Here is a 20,619-nt window from a genome sequence, read left to right on the forward strand (position 1 = left end):
TTTGTGATAGTCTCAGTATGCCATTCTGGCTGCCTTGGAATGAGCTACATAGACCAGGCTGGCCTCAAACTAATAGAAATCCACCTGCCTCTGCTTTCTGCTTATTGAATTAAAGGCATGCGCCACCACGCCCTGCTTGGATTTATATTTTTAATCTAATCAGCCAGCCTTGTCTCTTTATTGGTGAGCTGAGAGCATTTACTTTTAAGGTGCCTTCTGGGAAATGATTACTCGTTCTAGTGACTGTGCTTTCCTGGCTGCTTTGATTATTTCTTATTGACTGTCTCCCCTGTCAGGGTTAGAGTTGGCGGATTTACTGTGTCATTCACAATCAGGGTTTCTTTCTGGCTCTCATTTAGTCATCTGTTTTGATCATGAAATTTATTCCTCCCAGTGACCAAGAGACTCTCCACCCGATTAGTATAGAGAAGTGGTCCTCAGCCTTCTCAATGCTACGGCCCTTGAATACAGTTCTTCCTGTTGTGGTGACCCCTCCCCAACCCTAAAATTACTTTTGTCACTACTTCCTAACTGTAATTTTGCTACTATTATAAATCATAATGTAAGCATCTGTGTTTAGGTGACTCCTGTAAAAAGGTCCTTCAACCCCCGAAAAGGGCCTTTTAACCCACAGGTTGAGAACTGTTGGTTAAGTCTCTTCTTTGGTGCAGGGATCAAGACCAATTACCACTCCTACTTGGCTTGAAATGTCCTGATTTCTGCAGTAACTCTAAAAGGTGGCTTTGACTGCTACAGTCATTTTGGCTGGCAGTCATTTACTCTCAGGGCTTGACATGCATCCTTCCCATGCTCTCCTTGAGTTTATTCGGTTGTCTCTGCCTTTGTCAGTAGATTGGCATTTTCCCCTTAGAGTTTTCCATATTGCTTCTTTGCCTTATGTTTTTGACATCTTGACGCTAATCTGTCACGGTGAAGTTCTCCTCACAGCATGTCTGTTTGGAATTAGAAATGCCTATTATGTTTAAATGTCTGCATCCTTCTCTAGATTTGGGGAGTGTTTTGCTATGCAGCCATTGAACATATTCTTTGTGCCTTTACTGTTAACCTCAGCTCCTTCTGTCCTGTGTATTCTCATGCTTCCTATGACTGAATTCTAGAGTTCTGGGACTCTGTGGTCATCCTGGGTGAGTTTATTTTCCTTATTGACATTTGAATATGACATTTCTTCTTCCTTGTCCTCGGTTCCTGATAATCTATCTTCTGCTTGGTCAAATCCATTGATAACGCTTTGCCTCTTCTCTTTCTTTGTTTTTATTTATTGAGTTTTTTATTTCCAATACTTCTATTTAGTTTTTATTTTTCTTCAAAATCTTAATTTCCTTAATGGATTTTTTTTTCTATGTTGTTGTTGTTCTTTTTTTTTAATCCATTTTGCCAGTTTTCTCATCCATTTTGCCAATTTTCTCATCCACTTTGCTGAATTTTTCTTTTTTCTTTTTAAGATTTATTTATGTATTTATTATGTGTACAGTGTTCTGCCTGCATGTATGTCTGCATGCCAGAAGAGGACATCAGATCCCAGATGGTGGTAAGCTACCATGTGGTTGCTGGGAATCGAACTCAGGACCTCTGGGAGAGCAGCCAATGCTCTTAACCGCTGAGCCATCTCTCCAGTCCCTGAATTTTTCTTATACTACACTGTCTTTCCTCCGGGTCCTCCATTGAATCTACTTGCTTGTTCATACCATCTTTCTGGTACTTGACCATTTTTACTTTTTAAATCACCTAGCATGTTCCCTATTTCAGTATGTTTGAGTTCTGTAGTTGATATTTCTTGTGTTTCCGTGTTGCAGTTTACATATCTGTTCATTTGTAGGTTGATTCCAGTTTTATTTAGGGATCTTATTGAGCAGCCCACTCTACTTGAAGCATTACTTAGAAGAAAATTGCATGTGAAAGCACCTTCTGCTGTCCCCTCAGGGAGCTGCATGTATGAAGCTGTGCCCGGCTCGCCCCTTGGTGTATCGCCACCCTTTCTGTGTCTTTCAGAGATTCTTTCATTCCCTTTGTGGGTTTCCAGTAGCCTTTCTCTTGCTCTTCTTTGGGAAAGAATCATTTTATTATCATTATTATTATTATTTCAACTCCCCCTTTTCACTGGCACACAGAGGTAGCTGGTAGCCTGCCATCTTACCCAGAAATTCTACTTCGTTTTCATATGTAAAATGAAGTACTTTGGAAGTCCCCACTGTGAGTATGGTCAGATAACCTCTCCTTGGTACTAGGAATCTATCCATCGTCAAACATGACCAACCTTTCGGGTTTCGAGTGCTGACACTTTACAAGGGCACTGAGTGCTACCATTGTAACTTCTGTCTTGGATCACAGTCTGTCTCCCTTTCTTACGTCTTTCTTTTCTTTTTTTTTCTTTCTTTTTTTTTTTTCCTTGGGGCATGAATGTAAGGGCCTCAAATATTCTGGCCAACTGATCTGCCATTGAATGACAACTCCACAGGGTCTTATGAAGTTACCCAGACCAGCACTGAACTTAGAATATTCCTACCTCAACCTCCCAAGTAGCATGGGTTATAACCCTGCTACTGGCCACCAAGCCTGGGCTCTTAACTGCTCTTCGAGCATCCCTGTGAGATTTAACTTCCTATTTTATTATATTATTATTATTATCATCATCATCATTATTATTCCTCTACAATGTCTTACACCAACTATGCACTAATACCGAGCATGGCATTTTTTTTTACGGTAGACACAAACTCATTTTGACCAGACAAACTGGTCTCAGTAGGTTATGAATTCCATCATAGGGTCAAGTGATCCTTTTCCAATCAAAATGAGCAGAGAGATAACATAGGATCCAGGGCAACGGATTCCTAACAGTGCCAAAGGGCTTGGCAGCTGAGGGAAAGGGCCTGATTAGGCGTTCTTTACTATAAGGACAGACAGCAAGCTTCAAGGGACAACAAATAACCTGAAAAGATTGTGCCTGATTCTTAACTTAGATGTTGCATAACTTCCTGCTAGTATGTTCAGCCCACAATTCTGCAGGAGTTATAATAGGAACAGTGTCCATTCCACCTTTGACCATAATGGGAAAACCAGGTCTTTCTTTATAGATATCCCTCTCTGACAAGCAGTGTTTGTTACCAAGGGGTGGCAAGGGCCCTTTCACCTGGAAAGCAACGGGCTCTTTGGAAGATGTCACTTCTTCCTGGATAGGGTCTACGCTGCATTTCTGCAAAAGAATCCTTCAAAGAGGTTCTGCTGATGCCTTGGATCAATCTTCAATCTCTCAGTAGGCTTGAGGGAAAAAGAACTGTTGTGTAATAAACCATTTGGAGTGATGGCAGTTTCTTCTTCCCAAGAGAAATGATTGCGACTCACATTTAAAATAACATTTCTCCCCTTTCCTGGCTACAAGTGCAAGCATCCTTCAGTACCACTCTGCATGAGGCAAGATAAGTATTTTGTCATCTTCTATTATTAGGGAGGGATTCTGAGTCACACAGAAGCTAAGCGATTTTTTTTTCTTCCAGCCTCAGAAATAAAAGGATGAAACGAAGCTGGCTGATGAGTGCATTATTTTAGGAAGAGGGCAAGCATGTTGCCTCGTTTTTTCCTGGACAACTGCAACGGCTTCCTAGTTGGTTTCTCTGCCCCCAGTTTCTCTCTTCCCTGCGCTGCACTCGCTTCACCTGCTGCCAGAATTATATTCTGAAATCATGTCACATCCCTTTGTGAATATCTCTGACGTCTTCTCATGCTTTCCCCTCTGGGGAGCCGGTGTGAGACTCTCAAGCGCAAACTCTTCAGCACGGCACTTAAAGCCCATTTCCGGGATTCTAAGCTGCCTTGCCTGTGTTCTTTCCTAATCTCTTACCTCAACAGTGCTCAGCTACACTCCAAAGATCATGTATGTCCATCCTCATCTTCATCCGTGCCTCTCCAGTAAAGTGCCTTGGGGTTATGGTTTGGGTCTTGAATATCTCTCAAAGGCTGTGTGTTGAAGGCTTACTCTCTAGCCTAAGGAAATCCTGGGAGAAGGTGGAAACTTTAGAAAGTGGGGCTGGGTTAAGAAAGTTAGATCATTGGAAGTGCACATTTGAAGGAGATAATGGGACCCCAACCCATCCATCCCTTTCCCTCCTTCTTCCTTGGCCATCATGAAGTGAGCATTATCTTCTGCTTTGTATTCCCCCATGATGCTTTGCCTATCACCAGCCCTGGAGCAACAAAGCCAGCTGACCATCACCCAAAATCTCTTTTAAAATATTATCTGTTACTTTTTAATGTACATTGGTGTTTTGACTGCATGTATGTCTGTGTGAAGGTGTGGGATCCTCTGGGAACGGTGTTAAAAACAGCTATGAGCTGCCATATGGGTGCTAGGAATTGAACCCAGGTCCTCTGGAAGAATAGTCAGTGTTCTTAACCGCCAAGTCCCCTCTCCAGCCCAACACCAGGGATCTCTTTAGCTGTAACTCCAGATAAACGTCTCTTCTTGTGGTGGTTTGAAAAGATTAGGTCCCCCATAGGTTCATGTATTTGCTTGGCCATAGAAACTCTTAGGAACTGTGGCCTTATTGGAGGAGGTGTGGCCTTGTTGGAGGAGGTGTGGCCTTGTTGGTGGAATTGTGTCCGTGTGTAGGTGGGCTTTGAGGTCTTCTACGCTCCAGCCCTGCCCAGTGTGGGATGATCCCCCTCTGCTGCCTGCAGATCAAGATGTAGACCTCTCGGCTCCACTAGCACCATGTCTGCCTGCAGGCTTCCATGCTTCCTGCCATGATGATAATGGACTGAACCTCTGAAAGTATAAGCCAGTCCCAATAAAATGGTTTCTGTTCTAAGGGTTGCCTTGGTCCTGGAGTTGATTTATGACAATGAAATCCTAAAATACTTCTTTTGTGTTGATTTTTCTTAAGTGTTTTTGTTTTGTTTTGTTTTTTTGTTTTTTGTTTTTTGTTTTTTGTTTTTTGGTAGCAACAAAAAACTAACACACTTTGCAGGGGTGGGGGTGGGGGTACGGGACACTCTGCTCTTCCAGAAGGATCCAGTTCACACAGAGGTTTCTCTCCGTCACTTCTCACTGCCACCCCTACTCTCCCCCCCCCCCCCGCCCCCCAACACTCCCTCCTTTTGTTCCCGGTCACCTTTCTTTCTATTGTAATTACACTTTAAAAAAAAAAAAAATTACATTCTAGCCACTGAAGCATGTGTTTAGCTTTCCCAATCCAGTTTCTGTTTTGTGATAACTTTGAGGCCAGCCTGGTCTAATATATATTCTAGGCCAGCAAAGTTGCATGGTAAGACCCTGTCTCAAACACAAACACAAACACAAACTCTCCCTCTCCCTCCGTCTTTCTCTCCAAACATCAATCAAGGTTTGCAGAGAGAGAGAGAGAGAGAGAGAGAGAGAGAGAGAGAGAGAGAGAGAGATATGAATTTTAAAAACAAAAAACCAGCCAGGCGTTGTGACGTTGTGACGCACACTTTTAATCCCAGAAGGTAGAGGTAGGCCCATTTCTGAGTTTGAAATGAGCCAGGGCTGCACAGGTCTTCCTGGCCTTGAACTCACTATTTTGTCCTCGCAGGCACTGAACCTGCAATCCTCCTGCCTCACACTGGTGAATATCTGAGATTATCTACCTATGCCAGGCCCAGCTTGGAAGCTTCTTGACTGTGTTTTTCATTATGAAAGTGAAACTCATACCACATGTAACTGGACTTTATCCATGGCCTTAGCCATGAGCTCAGCTAGAAAGTAGTCCTTGTCCTTGGTGCTCCAAGTACCAGGGGCACAAAGGTCTCTTTCTCAAGCAAAATCATCAGGTCTTTTGATCTCATTCATGGAGGCAGATCCTAGACCCAGAACTCGAGGCGACACAGTGATGTTTGCAGGTGAGCTGCCTGGCTTCTTCCATCTTGGTCACACAACATCCTTGGGTGACAGCACCTCTCTAATAATAACCTATCGTAAGCCCATCGATTTCAGCGCTCGAAATAATTTTTCAGTTGTTCTCAGTTTTACAAGTTTGTCATCTCAGCTGGGCAGTGGTGGCACGCCTTGAATCCCAGCACTTGGGAGGCAGAGGCAGGCAGATTTCTGAGATTGAGGTCAGCCCGGTCTACAGAGTGAGTTCCAGGACAGCCAGGCCTATACAGTGAAACCCTGCCTCGAAAAAAGAAAAAAAAAAGAAGCTTGTCATCTTAGATATTCAGAGAAGTGAGACAGGAGGATTGCAAATACAAGACCTGCCTGGGTAATTTAGTGAGACCCTGTCTCAAAACAAAGGGCTGGGCCAGCACTTGCTTCAACATGTAAGACTATAGGTTCAATGGGCAGGAACACACACAGAGGAGAGAGTTTGTCTGACATCTTTTATGCTAAATAAAAAAAAGTCTCTGGTAACTAAGATGACTCATGTTAACGAACGTCACAGCCATCTATACTACATGTGTGTGCATATATATATTTACTATGTATACGCTATGTATATATATATTATGTATGTAGTATATACACATTATACACACACACACACATATAATATGTATGTGGTACATATCTTTCATCTCAGCTCTCTGAAGGCAGAGTTGGGTGAATCTTTGTGAGTTCAGGCCAGCCTGTTATACATAGCAAGTTCCAGGCCATCCAGGGCTATCTACTGAGATCCTATTTCAAAAAAAAAAAAAAAAAAAAATCAAAGATTTGGTACACCATACTGTACACTCTATAGTGATTATATTGATTTACATAAAATATAAATTCTCATACAGGTATCATAACAAAGACAGAGAAACGCCGTCGTCATAAAGCACTTTTATTTGGAACAACGGGTAGGTAGGGCACAGCCCAGCAAGCACTCACTGTAGACTTTTGATCTTTGGGTACGGACTCTAAAGCTTTAAGTGGGTTTGGAAGAGTCTGATGGGTTAAAAAAAAAAAAAAAGGGTTGATGTTTGCCAGACACTTAATAAAAGTAATCTTGTAACCACACGCATGTAAATGTTGCTATAGCAACCATAAGCAGGTGGATGGTTCGCTCAGAGCTGGCTGTGAGCTTACATTGCAGAGTCTTCCTCATCAGGAGTGGAAGATTCCTTTCCGTCACACAAGAGTGGCTTTCACACCCAGCTCTGAGCCTCCCCCCTCTCATCTGACAAGCTCCTGCATGGCATTAATTCAAAGGGAGAGTGGAAATTCCCACAGAATGAGATTCCCTATATCCCCAAGTCAGTATCAGTGTGTGCGTCCATCAGGGATGCAAACTCAGGGCAGCAGGAGAGGATGGCTCACCCAGTAGATTTCCAACCCCTTTCTGGTAGGATGAATGCGCAATCCACAATCAGGAGCGGCTGAGCCGGCAGTGATGGAGGATAGAAAGCGCTTGCTACTTCTGCAGGTGTGTTCTGGAAAAACCTCTGGAGTGCAATGCGCATGTGCGCCATCCTGGTTCACTTAGGTTTCTCCACATCTCACAAAACTGGTGGCGCACACCTTTCATCTTAGCACTGTGAAGGCAGAGTCGGGTGGATCTTTGTGAGCTCAGGCCAAGCCGTTATATACAGTGAGTTTCATGCCACCCAGGGCTACCTACTGAGATCCTGTCTCAAAAGAAAATAAAATTTGGGACTGTTTGCAGTGACAAAGAGTGGTAAAATGGAATCCAGTCATTATCGTCATCGTTGTCTTCACCATCATCATTGTCATCGTCACTATTTATTATTAGTAGGTGTTCATCATTACAGAGATGCATGCTCTGGCCCAGGTATGGATCAGAGGCCAGAACTGGTTCTCTCCTTTCACCTTTGCAGGAGCCCTGAGATTCAACTCTGGTCACCAGGCTTGCATGACAAGTGACTTTTTTTAACCTGCTGAACCATTTCACCTTCTTAATTTTTATTTTTCCTCAAATTTTATGATTTTTTTCTTTCTATTAAATTGCTGCTACTATGTTTTTCATTACATGATCCTTTTAGGCAGGGCTAATAAACACTTAAGTGTGTATGTGTATATTATTCGTAAAAACAGGTAGCAAGCAATAAATTATTCTTATTTTAGGATTCCTACCCTTTTACAAATATAACCCAATAACTGCAGTAGTCCAGTAGAATAATGTTATTGGCCTGGCAGTGGTGGCGCACGCCTCTAATCCCAGCACTTGGGAGGCAGAGGCAGGCGGATTTCTGAGTTTGAGGCCAGCCTGGTCTACAGAGTGAGTTCCAGGACAGCCAGGACTACACAGAGAAACCCTGTCTAGAAAAACCAAAAAAAAAAAAAAAAAAAAAAAAAAAAAAAAAAAAAAAAAAAAAAAAAAAATAATAATAATAATAATAATAATAATGTTATCTGATAATGTTGAAGAACATGGGCTATAATAAGGAGATGACATGATTTCCCTCATGTCACATATTGCAAAGTAGATGAGCCAGGACTAGAATCTAGGTTGGTCTGACTCCAAAACAGGCAGCCTTGACCAGTAAGATAATATTTAACTAATTACGTGGAAACTGCCATTATACAACAGGCTGAATTCACAGTGTCTTCCTTTGGTGACACTAGGTAGGGTGCTGTCTAAACTAGCAGGTCTTCCAAGGGACAGGGATGCGAACTGGGTCCCTGACATTTAAGCTCTGGCTTCCCAATGGTAAAAGTTAAGTAAAGGTTATACCCACTTTGCAGGATTATCATGACAGGTCAACTGTTTTACATTCGTTTATTTACTGGGAGGTGGACACGTGTGCCGTGGTCCACACGTAGAGGTTAGAGGTCAACTGGTAGAAGTCAGTTCTCTTTTACTAACACGTGGGAACATGCTCCAGTTGCCAAGTTTGGGGGCCCAGAACCCTTACCTGGTGAGCTATCTTAACAGTTCAGTCATGATAGGTTTAATATGCAAAACTCTGGGCACAAATAAACTGTAACCGTGACCTTATGTCATGATGTGCCAAGACTTGACTCTGTGATGAATCCATCCATCAGATGGCTTGCGTCCTCCCTGCTTAGACTGAAATCCGGGGTTCTCATCAGTATATTGGGGCGGGGGGGGGGGGGAGAAGGTTCTGAGATAAACTTGAGAAGCCAAGTTTAAGCATGAACGAGGTCGTGTCCACTGTCTGCGGAGGGAGAAAACAGGGTGTTGGGAAATGGTACGTAATCAATGCTCTCACAGCACAGCAGTATATGTGCTGTTCACACCCATGTAGATAAAAGGAACACAAGACAAAATAGGCCAATACAAGGAAGCAAGCGGCAAACGACCTCATCCCCAGGATTCTACACACGGGGTGCATGCTTGCAAAGATTCCAGGAAGAGGAATACATAGAGAGATGGCAGGGGCTTTCGGAAACAATTGGAAGGGCTGCCACTTCTTTGCAACAAGAAAGCCAATGAGCTAGCAGAAACGTCAACTTCCTGGTGACTGCTTAACTTCTATATTTCTATATTTCCTACTTTGTGAGAATGAATTGTAAAAAGGAAAGAACTGGAGGTTTTCCTAACGGAAGGAATGGAACAAAACTGTCTAAAGAAACAAACATTATCTTTAAAATGAATGCACTTGCTAGAGACTGTCAGAATCAAAAGTATACTCTAGATAATGTTTCTGTGCAACCTGGAAGGTGAATCAGTTGGCATTGTGTCAGGTGATGGGAAACAGAACAGCAGGAAAACAGACAGTGGCTTGGCCAGGCTGGCTAAGACCCGAGGCTCACCACACTATAATTTGCTTTTACCTTGGGTAGCATCCTTTTGTCAAGGTGTTAAGGTACCATCATCCTCTTTATAGGCAAGTTCTGACACCCATCCTCCCTTTATATGTAAGGGCAAGCAAATGGCATTGACATCTCCTTCATTAAACTAAACTTAGGCTCAATTCCATGGAGTTACAAACTGTTGTGAGCTGCCATATGGGTGCTGTGATTTGAACCCGGATTCTTTGGAAGAGCAGTTTGGTCTCTCCAGCCCTCATGAACCAACTTTTTAAAATGCTACCTCAAGAAGTTAGACATTATCCAGATCCACTCAGTTAACCTGGGTAAGGCCATCTTCTGTTTTGCCCCATTGTTAAACGAGAGTGAATTAAACTGGTTTGGGCAGTCCTCTGAGGGGTTAGCTGCAAGTGAAGAACCTGGCATGCTATTAGGCTGGCTTCAAAGGGAGTGCTTGGGGCAGAAAAAAAAAAAAAAAACAACTTCTCTGTGGAGTCCAATTCCATGAAGATCCACGTGAGAAGTGGACTGATCGCAAAGCAAGGCCTGCAGTCAGTTCAGATGGGCCGCCCTACTGGTATTGGACCAGGGGGCTACACGAAGCTCTGACTTTGTACACAACCGATCATGCATGTGATCAGTGTGCGTCCTGTTGTCAATCCTTTAGGACTCTTGGGTTCCTGTTTCTGCTGTCCAAGCATAGCTTGCTATCTTCTCAGGCCCCTGTCAGAAGAATCCTCAGGATGACTCTCAAACACTCGGGTACACCTTTATTTTAAATCAGATGATTTCAAACTGCACGCTTCAAAAAAGGTTCGATTCTGTTTTGAGGTTTGCTCCAAAAGCGGTTGCAGTTTTGAAGGTCCCCTGGGACATCTAATAGTAAATTGTGAATCTATCACATGCCTATATTTTGACGCTTATTATAAGTCAATCTTTCCAAAACACCCTCTTCCTGTTTGTTGAAAATCCACCTAACTATTTTCACATGATGTGTTAATAAATGTCGCTGTAGCCAGAGAGATTATTCCAGGAAGATTAAAGGTCATGCCAACTCATCCGGGTCCTAGAAGGCTCAAGGCTCCTTAAACTCAGGAAAGTTCCTGCAAAGCCACACAGCTTCTCCAAGGGCCTAAAGAACATTTGTTTATAACCAAGTGTTACTGACAACTTTTTAAAAGCTTTCCAGGATGAAATACCAAGAGAAATTCAACCATGGACGCTTAGTACCCTCTCACACAGAAACATGGATGCATGCCCTAGCTTTGGTTTTGTTGCTGTGATAAAAGATGCTGGCAAAAGCAAATTAGTGGTGGGGGGTTTAGGGTGGGGGCGGGGGTGTACAATTCCAGGTACCTCAAACCATTTTGGATGAAGTTAAGGTAGGGATTTCAATTTTAAGGCAAGAGAGGGAGGAAATTAATTCATGCATATTCACCTATTTTCTGGAATATTCTCTACTCATACTTTGGGACTCTCTGCCTAGGCAGCTGCCCACAAAGGATTAGGTGTCCCCACATCAATTAAATGTAATTATTACAATCCCCTCACCCATCAATTCAATCTAGATAGTCTCTCATTGACACTCCCTTCCCAGATCATTCCAGGTTATCATTATCAGGTTACTATTATCATTAACTGTCATTGTGTACCTCCATGCTCAGGAGAGTGGGACCAAGAGGGCTTTCTATGTTCTCTGGTTTTTAAAATAGTCTCCTGTGGTTGGGAGATGTGGTTCAGTGGTAGAATACTTACATAGCACATTTGAGGACCTGGTTTCAATTCCCAGTACTATAGTAAATAAAGAAATCGCCTCCTACACGTGAATAATATTCTAGAAACGAACAGGAGACATCATTATCAAGGAAGCCTGTGGTCTGTCTCCTGACAAAAACTCTTATGGAAGAGAGTTTTTCCTGAGAGCCTAAGCAGTCAAAAGAACCAGAGCAGACAAAGAGCCACCACTACAGCAAGTTAGTTTTATTCAAGAAGTGAATAAAGATTTATTCAAGTTAACTTTACTAAAGCAGTGATTTAGAAGAATATCATCTTTGCCGGGCCTGGGGTAGCAAGTCTGTAATCCTAAACTGTAAAGGCTGAGGAAGAGACTTCCAAGTTCAAGCAAGGACTGTGTGGGCTATAGAATGAATTTAGGGCCAGCTTGTGTAACTTAGCAAGACTCTCTCAAAATCAATAATTTAAAAAGGACCAGGAACTCTTTCCAAGCCGTCTCTAGTAATACGAGGGGGGAAAGTCACTCTCTTTGCATCCCACACTTCTGAGGTGTCTCTTATCTCCATAGTCATTCGAGAAAATACTCATATTCCTAAATGTCCTTTAAACAAATATACATATTCCCAACTTTACACATGTATGGATTCCCCATCTTTCTTAGCTTTTTGCACAGCGCTTCTACTGTCTAACACATAGTACATAACCGTTTTATTTCTGTACTTATGAGAAGGTAAGCTCAAGGAAGGTAAGCTATCTTTAATTAAAAAACAAAAACCGTATTTCTCTATGCATGTGAGTGTAGGGTCGCCAGTGTGTTTTGGAGCCAGAAGACAACCTCAGATGTTGAGGACCTCAGTGGTCCTCTGGAATGCTGCTCACTTTGCTTCTTGAGACAGGGTCTCTCACTGCCCTAGAACTTACCAACTAGGCTGGGCCAGCTACCCAGTGTGCTCCAGTGATCTTCTTATCTCTACCTCCTTGGTACTAGTATTACAAGCATTGATTTATTTTTCAACATTATTATTATTATTGTTATTATTATTAACCATGGGTTCTAGGGGTCACATTCAGAGTCCTCCTATTTGCAAGGAAAGCCAACACTTTACCTAGTCATTCTTGTCATACCGATTTCATTCCTGTTACTTTCCTAGAACCTGTCCTGAGTGACGAAATGAAGTGAGTGAAGAAATGAAGTGAGGCCCTGAGTAGGGCTGCCTCCGTATTGCAGAGTCATAGAGGTAAGATTTGAACTCAGGCCCATGCTACTAGATAAGAAACTCTGAGAGTTAGAATTCATGATATATTCTCCCAGGAGGAAAGAATGGAGTCCATCCTGTGAGTGGTTGATGAGTGAGGAAAACCACTGGTGTGTAGAAGGGCCAAGAAGCCTTCACCTCCCTTGATGTGTATACAACAGAACATGTAGTCAAAAATCTGAACTGTACAACTTAGGCAACTTAAAATCTTGTGTGTCTTAGCAGAAGTAGAAGCTTATTGATCCTGGACCTGGTCACCTCAGTTCTGGCCTCAAGCCTTGAGAAGAGTCTCTGCCTTAGTTTAGCTACAGGCCAATTCCTTCGTCTCCCTTACCTAATTGATTTTCTAAAGACTGCACAAAATTACTCAGGGAGACACAGAAACAAGGCCGTGGGTCTGCCCTACAGCACTGGTCCACGCACACTCTTTCATCTGTCTGGGTTTGGTGTAATGAACCAAAAAAAAATTTTTTTCTTAGTGTGCATTGGTATTTTGTCTACATGTATGAGGGTGTCAGATTCTAGACTTACAGACAGTTGTGAGCTGTCATATGGGTGCTGGGATTCGAACACGGGTCCTTTGGAAGAACAATCAGTGCCCTTCTCTCCGTCCAGAGACCTTTTTTTTTTTTTTTTAAAGAAAACCTCAAGAAGTCAGGCATCCGGATCCGGATCCACCGAGGTAACCTGGGTAAGGTGCCATTTGAAGTAGGTTAGGGCATCTCCCCATTATTAAACTAGAATGAATTAAACTGTTTGGGGCGGTCCTTTGAGGGATTAGCTGCTAGTGAGGAACCTGGCAAGCTATCAGGCAGGCATCAAAGGGAGTGTTTGGGGCAGGAAATTAAAAAAACAAAACAACCAAAAAACTGCAGGACCTGGGCCACAAAACCTCTTAAAGAGCTCAAGCCATTTTGCAGGTTAGCTCAAAACTATATATAAACATATGAGCTAACAGCACACCATGCCCACGCATTGTACCCATTTAATATTACCAAGACCCATTTAATATTACGAAATACAAGGATGACAAGGAGAAAAGAAATGTAATTGGATACAACTAGATCGAAAGGTCGAATTTCTTGAAGGACTTGGGAAATAATTTAGACTCGAAACACAGGTACTAATGCTTAGCTCTCCACCAGTGCCAACCAAGACTTTATCATCCTCCCAGATGGCGGGTGCTTTCACTTCAAAATTTGGTAAAGAAAAACCCAACCTGCTTCCCTCTCCTGTTTGGAGGTTGAGACTCATCCTTCAGGCTCCCGCAGATCACCCCACTCCCCTCCTCCTAGCCCTTGGTCCCACAGACTGAAATGTCTAGGGGTGGGAAAGCCTGTCACAGATGGGGAAGGATCCGGGGGCGTCAGCTGCAACACAGGCCTACCCCAGCGGGAGTTGGAAGCTATCCAGTGAAATATGGGCGTTTTGTTCCCAGCGCTGCCCAAAAAAGGCGCGGAGAGAGGATGGAGGCAACCCCCATTTTCATAAAAAACGCTCCTCCTGGGGCGCCTGCCTGCGGGAGGGCTCCAAAATTGGCAACTTAAGACCTCCAACTCGCCCTGTTTCAGCCCACAATTCCCAAACCCCGGAAGAGGCGGGTGATTAAAAATGCAAATTGCTTTGCAGGCGACAGTAGGTAGGACCCGGCTGCAAGGCGCTAAGCTGGGGAGATCCCGTGACCTTAGACGCCCTCCCGCGCCCCGGATTCGGGAAAGGCCGCAGCCAGCGCTTCCGCCTCCCGGTCGCCGCCGGACAAAGCCAGGCTCCTTTTCGTGAGACCCGAAGGGCAGACCGGATCGGGACGCGCGCCTTCCGCAGGGCCCGCCGTCGCCGCACACAGGTGGTTTTCCGTCCGGGAGGGGCGGCCTCGGCACTTTTATATAACAATAGAGCCGTGCGCGCCGGGATGCGCTCTCGTCGCCGTCGCGGCCCCCGCCGGCCACGCCTCCATCCGGCTCCGGTGCCGCGCCGCCTCCGTCCTAAGTTGCCCACGGGTGGTGCCCATGAGACTCCTTAGCCCAAACTCGGGAAGCAAGGGGTCCAGACAGAGACACCTCTGGCTCATTTCCCGCTCCAGGTCTCTCTAGGCGACAGTTCCGCGACGGCCTTACAGGCGATCACGGGGTCGTCGCGTGTCCTCCCCCCTTAAAACCCCCCCTCCCCCGAGAAGCAGAGCTGCGGCCAAAGCGCAGCGCGCAAGCGCGTTTGGAGCTGCTAGAGTGCTCCAAGCGGGGCTCCGGGACCGCTGCAGCCGAGAAAGGATAGAGGACCGGCCTCGCTGTCCACAGTAGCCACTGTTTAGGCTTGACTTGCCTCAGGCTTGCAGGTCTCCGGGTTGCAGGGAGCGTTGGTGAGCCCCAGCGTCCCAGGCACCTAGCCTAGGCTGCCTTGCCAGACCGGTTCCTCTTAGAAGCTAAACTCTGCTCTTGGCCCCAAATCGTTAAAGGAGCTCGACTCCCCAGGCTCGATGGGTGAGCGGTGATGGTGGTGGGGAGCAAGATCTCCGGAACAAAAGGTCACAATGCCCCTACTCCTCCGGAGCAGAAAGAAGAAAAGTGTAGGGCTAGCTGACAAGGTTTTTCGTGTTCACCCACCCCCCACCCTCGCCGCCCGCAAGAAAGTTGAGAATACCCGGGGTTGGGGCGCTTCTGGTTTTCTGGACAACCAAACGCTTGTTTGCTTAGTTGCTTTAAAATGTTTCAACAAAACGCTAGTTTGTTTCTAGAGATGTTGGATTAGCATTTAACACTTCGTTGGGTCGCTAAAGCCCAGGCAGTTCACCAGCCGCAACACAGCCTCGGCTAAAAGGACATCAGAACAAACAGAACTAGACTTTTAAAAAGAGCCAAACAAATGCCACACACGATCTAAAGGAGGACCGGGGTGGGGGTGGGGGCGGGGCGGCGCTATGGAGGGCTAGGATCTAGCGTTAAAGAGAATAAAAAAAAGGAGGAAAGCCCTCAAGTTTTATTAAGGCTAATTTAAGATTGTAAGCGTCGCGAATAAGGGGTTTTGTGCTTACTAACTGCACTACTGGTTCGCAAGAGTTAGACACGAAGTGTGAACTCTCAACAGAAGGAAACACGAGACAACTTTAGTGCCCTGGTTTATGTGCCCTGCTCCTCCTCCACCGCCGCCTCCTCTTCTTTCTCCTTCCTCCCGCCGAGCCCGCAGTTGCAGCTTGTTTGCACTGGGGCTTATCCGGAGCGGAAATTCCTTTCCGTTTTTGTGAATGACAAACTCATTAACAATTCATCAACACAACCTGTTCCAGCCGGCCCGTCCCCTAGGCAACAGCCCCTTCCGCAGCGCGCTCATTGGCTGGCGGAGAGAATGTATCCATTGAGACGCTGGCTGTTTGTATCCATTGAGGAGCTGCCTCGCTCAGGGGGTGTGCTCTCGTCGAGTCCTAGGGACTGTGAGCAAACCCAGTCTTGAATAAGCCGGCGAGAAGCACCGGGTTGGATCTGAGGTGCAGCCTCAGAGGGAAGGATTAGGAGCCGCTAGACTTTTTTTCTTTTTCCTTTTTCTCCTCTCAGTGGCACAGAGTCCGAATTAATTGGATTTCATTCACTGGGTAGGACAAAACTGGGCACCTTCATTCAGAGAGCTTCATTGACTCTGAGAGTGATCTGGTGCAGAGGGACCACCGGCTTGGCTTCTGGGTCGCCTTCCCTAACCGCTAGCCTCGGCTTGGGAAAGGCGAGGCAGAATCAAACCCCGCTCCGAGAGCGGGAGCTTCGCGTAGCTTGCTCGGCCTATGCCTGCCTCGAGGGGCGTCTGCTAGGCACCCCGCCTTCTCCCGCAGCTCGACCCCCATGATAGATACGCTCAGACCCGTGCCCTTCGCGTCGGAAATGGCGATCAGCAAGACCGTGGCGTGGCTCAACGAGCAGCTGGAGCTGGGCAACGAACGGCTGCTGCTGATGGACTGCCGACCGCAGGAGCTGTACGAGTCGTCGCACATCGAATCGGCCATCAACGTGGCCATACCGGGCATCATGCTGCGGCGTCTGCAGAAGGGCAACCTGCCCGTGCGTGCGCTATTCACGCGCTGCGAGGACCGGGACCGCTTTACCAGGCGCTGCGGCACCGACACCGTGGTGCTCTACGACGAGAACAGCAGCGACTGGAATGAGAACACGGGTGGAGAGTCGGTCCTCGGGCTGCTGCTCAAGAAACTCAAAGACGAGGGCTGCCGGGCGTTCTACCTGGAAGGTATGTTGTGCACCCCGGGTGCCAGGGCTCGCAACTGGGGCTGCAGGCTGAGGAAACTGGCGGCGAGGTGGCGATCGCCGCTTGCATTGAGCTTAGAGGAGCTGGGCCAGCGTGGTAGCTTCTCTTTCTAGGGTTCTTTATAATCACTCACCTCCACCTTCCTCTCGCTTTCTTTGGGTCGGTTTAGAATTAAGATTCAGAAGAGCTGGAAAGGTAGTTCAGGGTGCAGCTTAGCACCTCCTAGCTCCTCGAAATATTAAGAAATTTTGTGCATTTCCGGATTCAGAAGAATAAATGTTCCCTGGGTAGGCAGCCGGTTATGTTCCTAAAGGTGCACATAGAAGTGTGTTTCTACCGCTGCAGGGAGGGTGGTGGTGGTTCATAAGGTGACTGACTATCCATAGTGTTTCCTGCACCTTCTGCGCGTCTCACAAGCTGAAAATTACTACAGCTTCTCTGGTTACAAGATTGCTTTCCTTGTTTCTGGCAGGTGGCTTCAGTAAGTTCCAGGCCGAGTTTGCCCTGCACTGCGAGACCAATCTAGACGGTTCGTGTAGTAGCAGCTCCCCGTCTTTGCCAGTGCTGGGGCTCGGGGGCCTGCGGATCAGCTCCGACTCTTCCTCGGACATTGAGTCTGACCTTGACCGAGACCCCAATAGTGCAACTGACTCGGATGGCAGCCCGCTCTCCAACAGCCAGCCTTCCTTCCCGGTGGAGATTTTGCCCTTTCTTTACCTGGGCTGTGCCAAGGACTCTACCAACTTGGACGTGTTGGAAGAGTTTGGCATCAAGTACATCTTGAATGTCACCCCCAATTTGCCCAATCTGTTTGAGAATGCAGGCGAGTTCAAATACAAGCAAATTCCCATCTCGGATCACTGGAGCCAAAACCTGTCCCAGTTTTTCCCTGAGGCCATTTCTTTTATAGGTGAGACTAATTTGCAGTCATTCATAGAGTTGAAGATGTTAATCTGTTTTCCAGCAAGCTATCTTGCAGGCTGCAGGTCTCTACTGTTTTAAGAGTGTTAATTCTGGTTTACCTTCTTGCTTAAAGGGAAAACAGAGCCCGTTGACATAGCAGATCAGGTCATAGCAGATTTGAACCATTTGATTTGTCCTTTTAAAGGTGGGGAGGGCTTGTTCCAGTCAGCCTTATTTTCCTTTTCTCTAGACTGGGTGTTAGTGGAGATCTAGTTAAAAGCACTTACTTGCAGACAAGAGTCCTAGTGTTGATTTATAATTTAAAAAACTAAAAAGACCTAGGAGTTATTTTAGGACACCCAAGTTAGTTGTTGGAAAGCAGTTTGAATACTAGATGTCACCCAGCTGAGTGATACTGCAGTGTACTGGTTACTGTGAGCCTCTGGGTAACCTGATCCCAGCAGGAAGAACTGTGGGCTGGGAGCCTAAGAGAAGCGAATCTCCAGGCATTGTAGTGCATTTCCTATTACAAAGGAACTCATTTTCAGGCCATGTAGACATCCTGTTCCTCCTAATGGGCTGTCCCCTGTGACTTCCCTCTCTCTTTTAAAATGCCTGAATACCCCCATTGTTAGCTGCACAACAGTTGGAGAATAATTTAATAGACCCTTGCAGTCTGCTTGTCTGTATGAGAGGCATTCAGGGACCGTATTGCAGGGTTGCTGGTATTCACAAGCTGAAGCAAAAGAATGTACACATTAAGGAGTTTTTAGAAACTTAATACAAAAGTTCTCTTTACAGGAACTATCTGAAATATGTGATTGTGTTCAGTGTGCATGTTTATCTCCCGTTATACATTTTTCTGCTGCCCCCAGGGCTTAACTGCCACACACAATTGGTTTTTTTACTATTCCTTCTTGATTCAGACTTGAGGCTGAGCATTTGCAAAGGCTTAGTTGTTTGTTTGGGTTTTTTGTTTGTTTGTTTTTTTTTTTTTTTCAGTCTAGTGAAATCTTGCCTTTCTTTTTATGTGTTCACAGATGAAGCCAGAGGCAAAAACTGTGGTGTCCTGGTGCACTGCTTGGCAGGTATCAGTCGCAGCGTCACCGTCACTGTGGCTTACCTTATGCAGAAGCTCAACTTGTCCATGAACGATGCTTACGACATTGTCAAAATGAAGAAATCTAACATCTCCCCTAACTTCAACTTCATGGGCCAGCTGCTTGACTTTGAAAGGACCCTGGGACTCAGCAGCCCCTGTGATAACCGTGTTCCGGCTCAGCCACTCTACTTCACCACCCCTTCCAACCAGAATGTCTACCAGGTGGACTCCCTGCAATCCACGTGAAAGGCACCCACCTTTCCTAGCTGGGAGTGTCCCATACCTTCAGTTTCTCTTGGGCAGCATCGACCAGGCTGCTTTCTTTGTGTGTGGCCCAGGTATCAAAGTGTCACCAGCTGTCTGTACTCAACAAGATTGCCAAGTGCAAAATTGGTTATTATACGGAGGGAGAGATTTGCTCCATTCATATTTTTTTTTGGAAGGACAGGACATGCTGTCTATCTAGATCCAGGCAACAGGTTTGCTTCTGTACCCCAGCCTACCCAGCAGGGACTGGATATCCATCCAGATAAGAGGGTAGGACAAAGGAGTAAGGGGGTAGGAGCATGTGTTCTTGAGGGCCTTGTATGGTTGTTTACTGTTGCATCTGGAACTAACTATATATTGTCTTCAGTGAAGACTGATTCAACTTTGCATATAGTGGAGCCAAAGAGATTTTAGCTCTGTATTTGTGGTTTCGGTTTAGAAAACAACAACAACAGAAACTGATACTTTTCATCTGATTATTGTAAATATTTGATCTTCAATCACTTGACAGTGTTTGTTTGGCTTGTGTTTGTTTTTATCTTTGGGTTTAAAAGAGATCCAAAGGGAGAAAGAGCAGTATGCCACTTCTTAGAACAAATAAGGAAAAAAAAAAAATCTCTAATCCAAAGGGTATATTTGCAGCATGCTTGACCTTATTGTACCAATTCTGATGGCATTTTCATAGATATGATTATCACTGAGACTTTGTTACAGTGAGGTCTTAAGTCTCTTTCATATATCTTCCTTGTAACTTTTTTTTTTTCCTCTCTTAATGTAGTTTTGACTCTGCCTTACCTTTGTAAATATTTGGCTTACGTTGTCTCAAGGGGTATTTTGGAAAGACACCAAAATTGTGGGTTCACATTTTTTTTTTTCTTAAATAACTTCAGCTGTGCTAAAACAGCTTATTACCTCTGTACAAAAATCTTCAGGGAGTGTCACCTCAAATGCAATACTTTGGGTTGGTTTCTTTCCTTTAAAAAAAAAAAATACGAAACTGGAAGTGTGTGTATATGTGTGTGTGTGTCTGAGCACCCGTGTGATCGGTGGGATGTGACAGGTTGTAAGGAACGGAGGATTAACTTTCTCCATGATGTTCATGGTGTAAAGTTTTGAGCTGGAATTTATTATAAGAATGTAAAACCTTAAATTATTAATAAATAACTATTTTGGCTATTGAGTGTGTTTATTTTTAAATTGTCTCTCAGTCTATGAAGTTACACACTTAAGAAGTGGTGATTGATAAAGCTTTTAGGGGTAGCAAGTTTGTTACTAATGTTTTTTTCACATGCAGCTTGTGAAGTTAATTTTGCTTCAAGTTAAGACCTCATAGGTTAGGCTGACCATGTCATGCATCCATGAGTCTGATATAGGCTTCATTAAGATTTTCTTATTTTCCCCTCCCTGGAGAGACAAAGCCTACAGCA

The 20,619-nt window shown here is 45.0% G+C and overlaps 2 protein-coding genes across 4 annotated transcripts in view; both read left to right on the forward strand.

The window, feature by feature from the left end:
• Positions 1–14,801, forward strand: part of Poc1b (POC1 centriolar protein B) — a 168,450-nt gene extending 153,649 nt beyond the window's left edge. Inside the window, exons 11-12 of one of the 3 annotated variants that reach the window (XR_013106331.1) lie at positions 12,577–12,663; positions 13,322–14,801. The gene's annotated coding sequence lies outside the window, so the exon portion shown is untranslated. Of the gene's footprint in view, positions 1–12,576; positions 13,244–13,321 lie in introns of those variants that run through there. The other 2 variants (XR_013106332.1, XM_076920076.1) reach the window with 2 other exon arrangements.
• Positions 14,802–16,050: 1,249 nt separating this feature from the next.
• Positions 16,051–20,368, forward strand: Dusp6 (dual specificity phosphatase 6). The gene is made up of 3 exons (XM_076920079.1): positions 16,051–16,902; positions 17,393–17,830; positions 18,864–20,368. Exons 1-3 carry the CDS (start codon positions 16,503–16,505, stop codon positions 19,169–19,171), a joined length of 1,146 nt encoding a protein of 381 aa, XP_076776194.1. The 5' UTR covers positions 16,051–16,502; the 3' UTR covers positions 19,172–20,368.
• The last annotated feature ends 251 nt before the right edge of the window (positions 20,369–20,619 follow it).

This window comes from Arvicanthis niloticus, chromosome 22 (genome assembly GCF_011762505.2).
Source record: "Arvicanthis niloticus isolate mArvNil1 chromosome 22, mArvNil1.pat.X, whole genome shotgun sequence".
Classification (NCBI taxonomy): Eukaryota; Metazoa; Chordata; class Mammalia; order Rodentia; family Muridae; genus Arvicanthis; species Arvicanthis niloticus.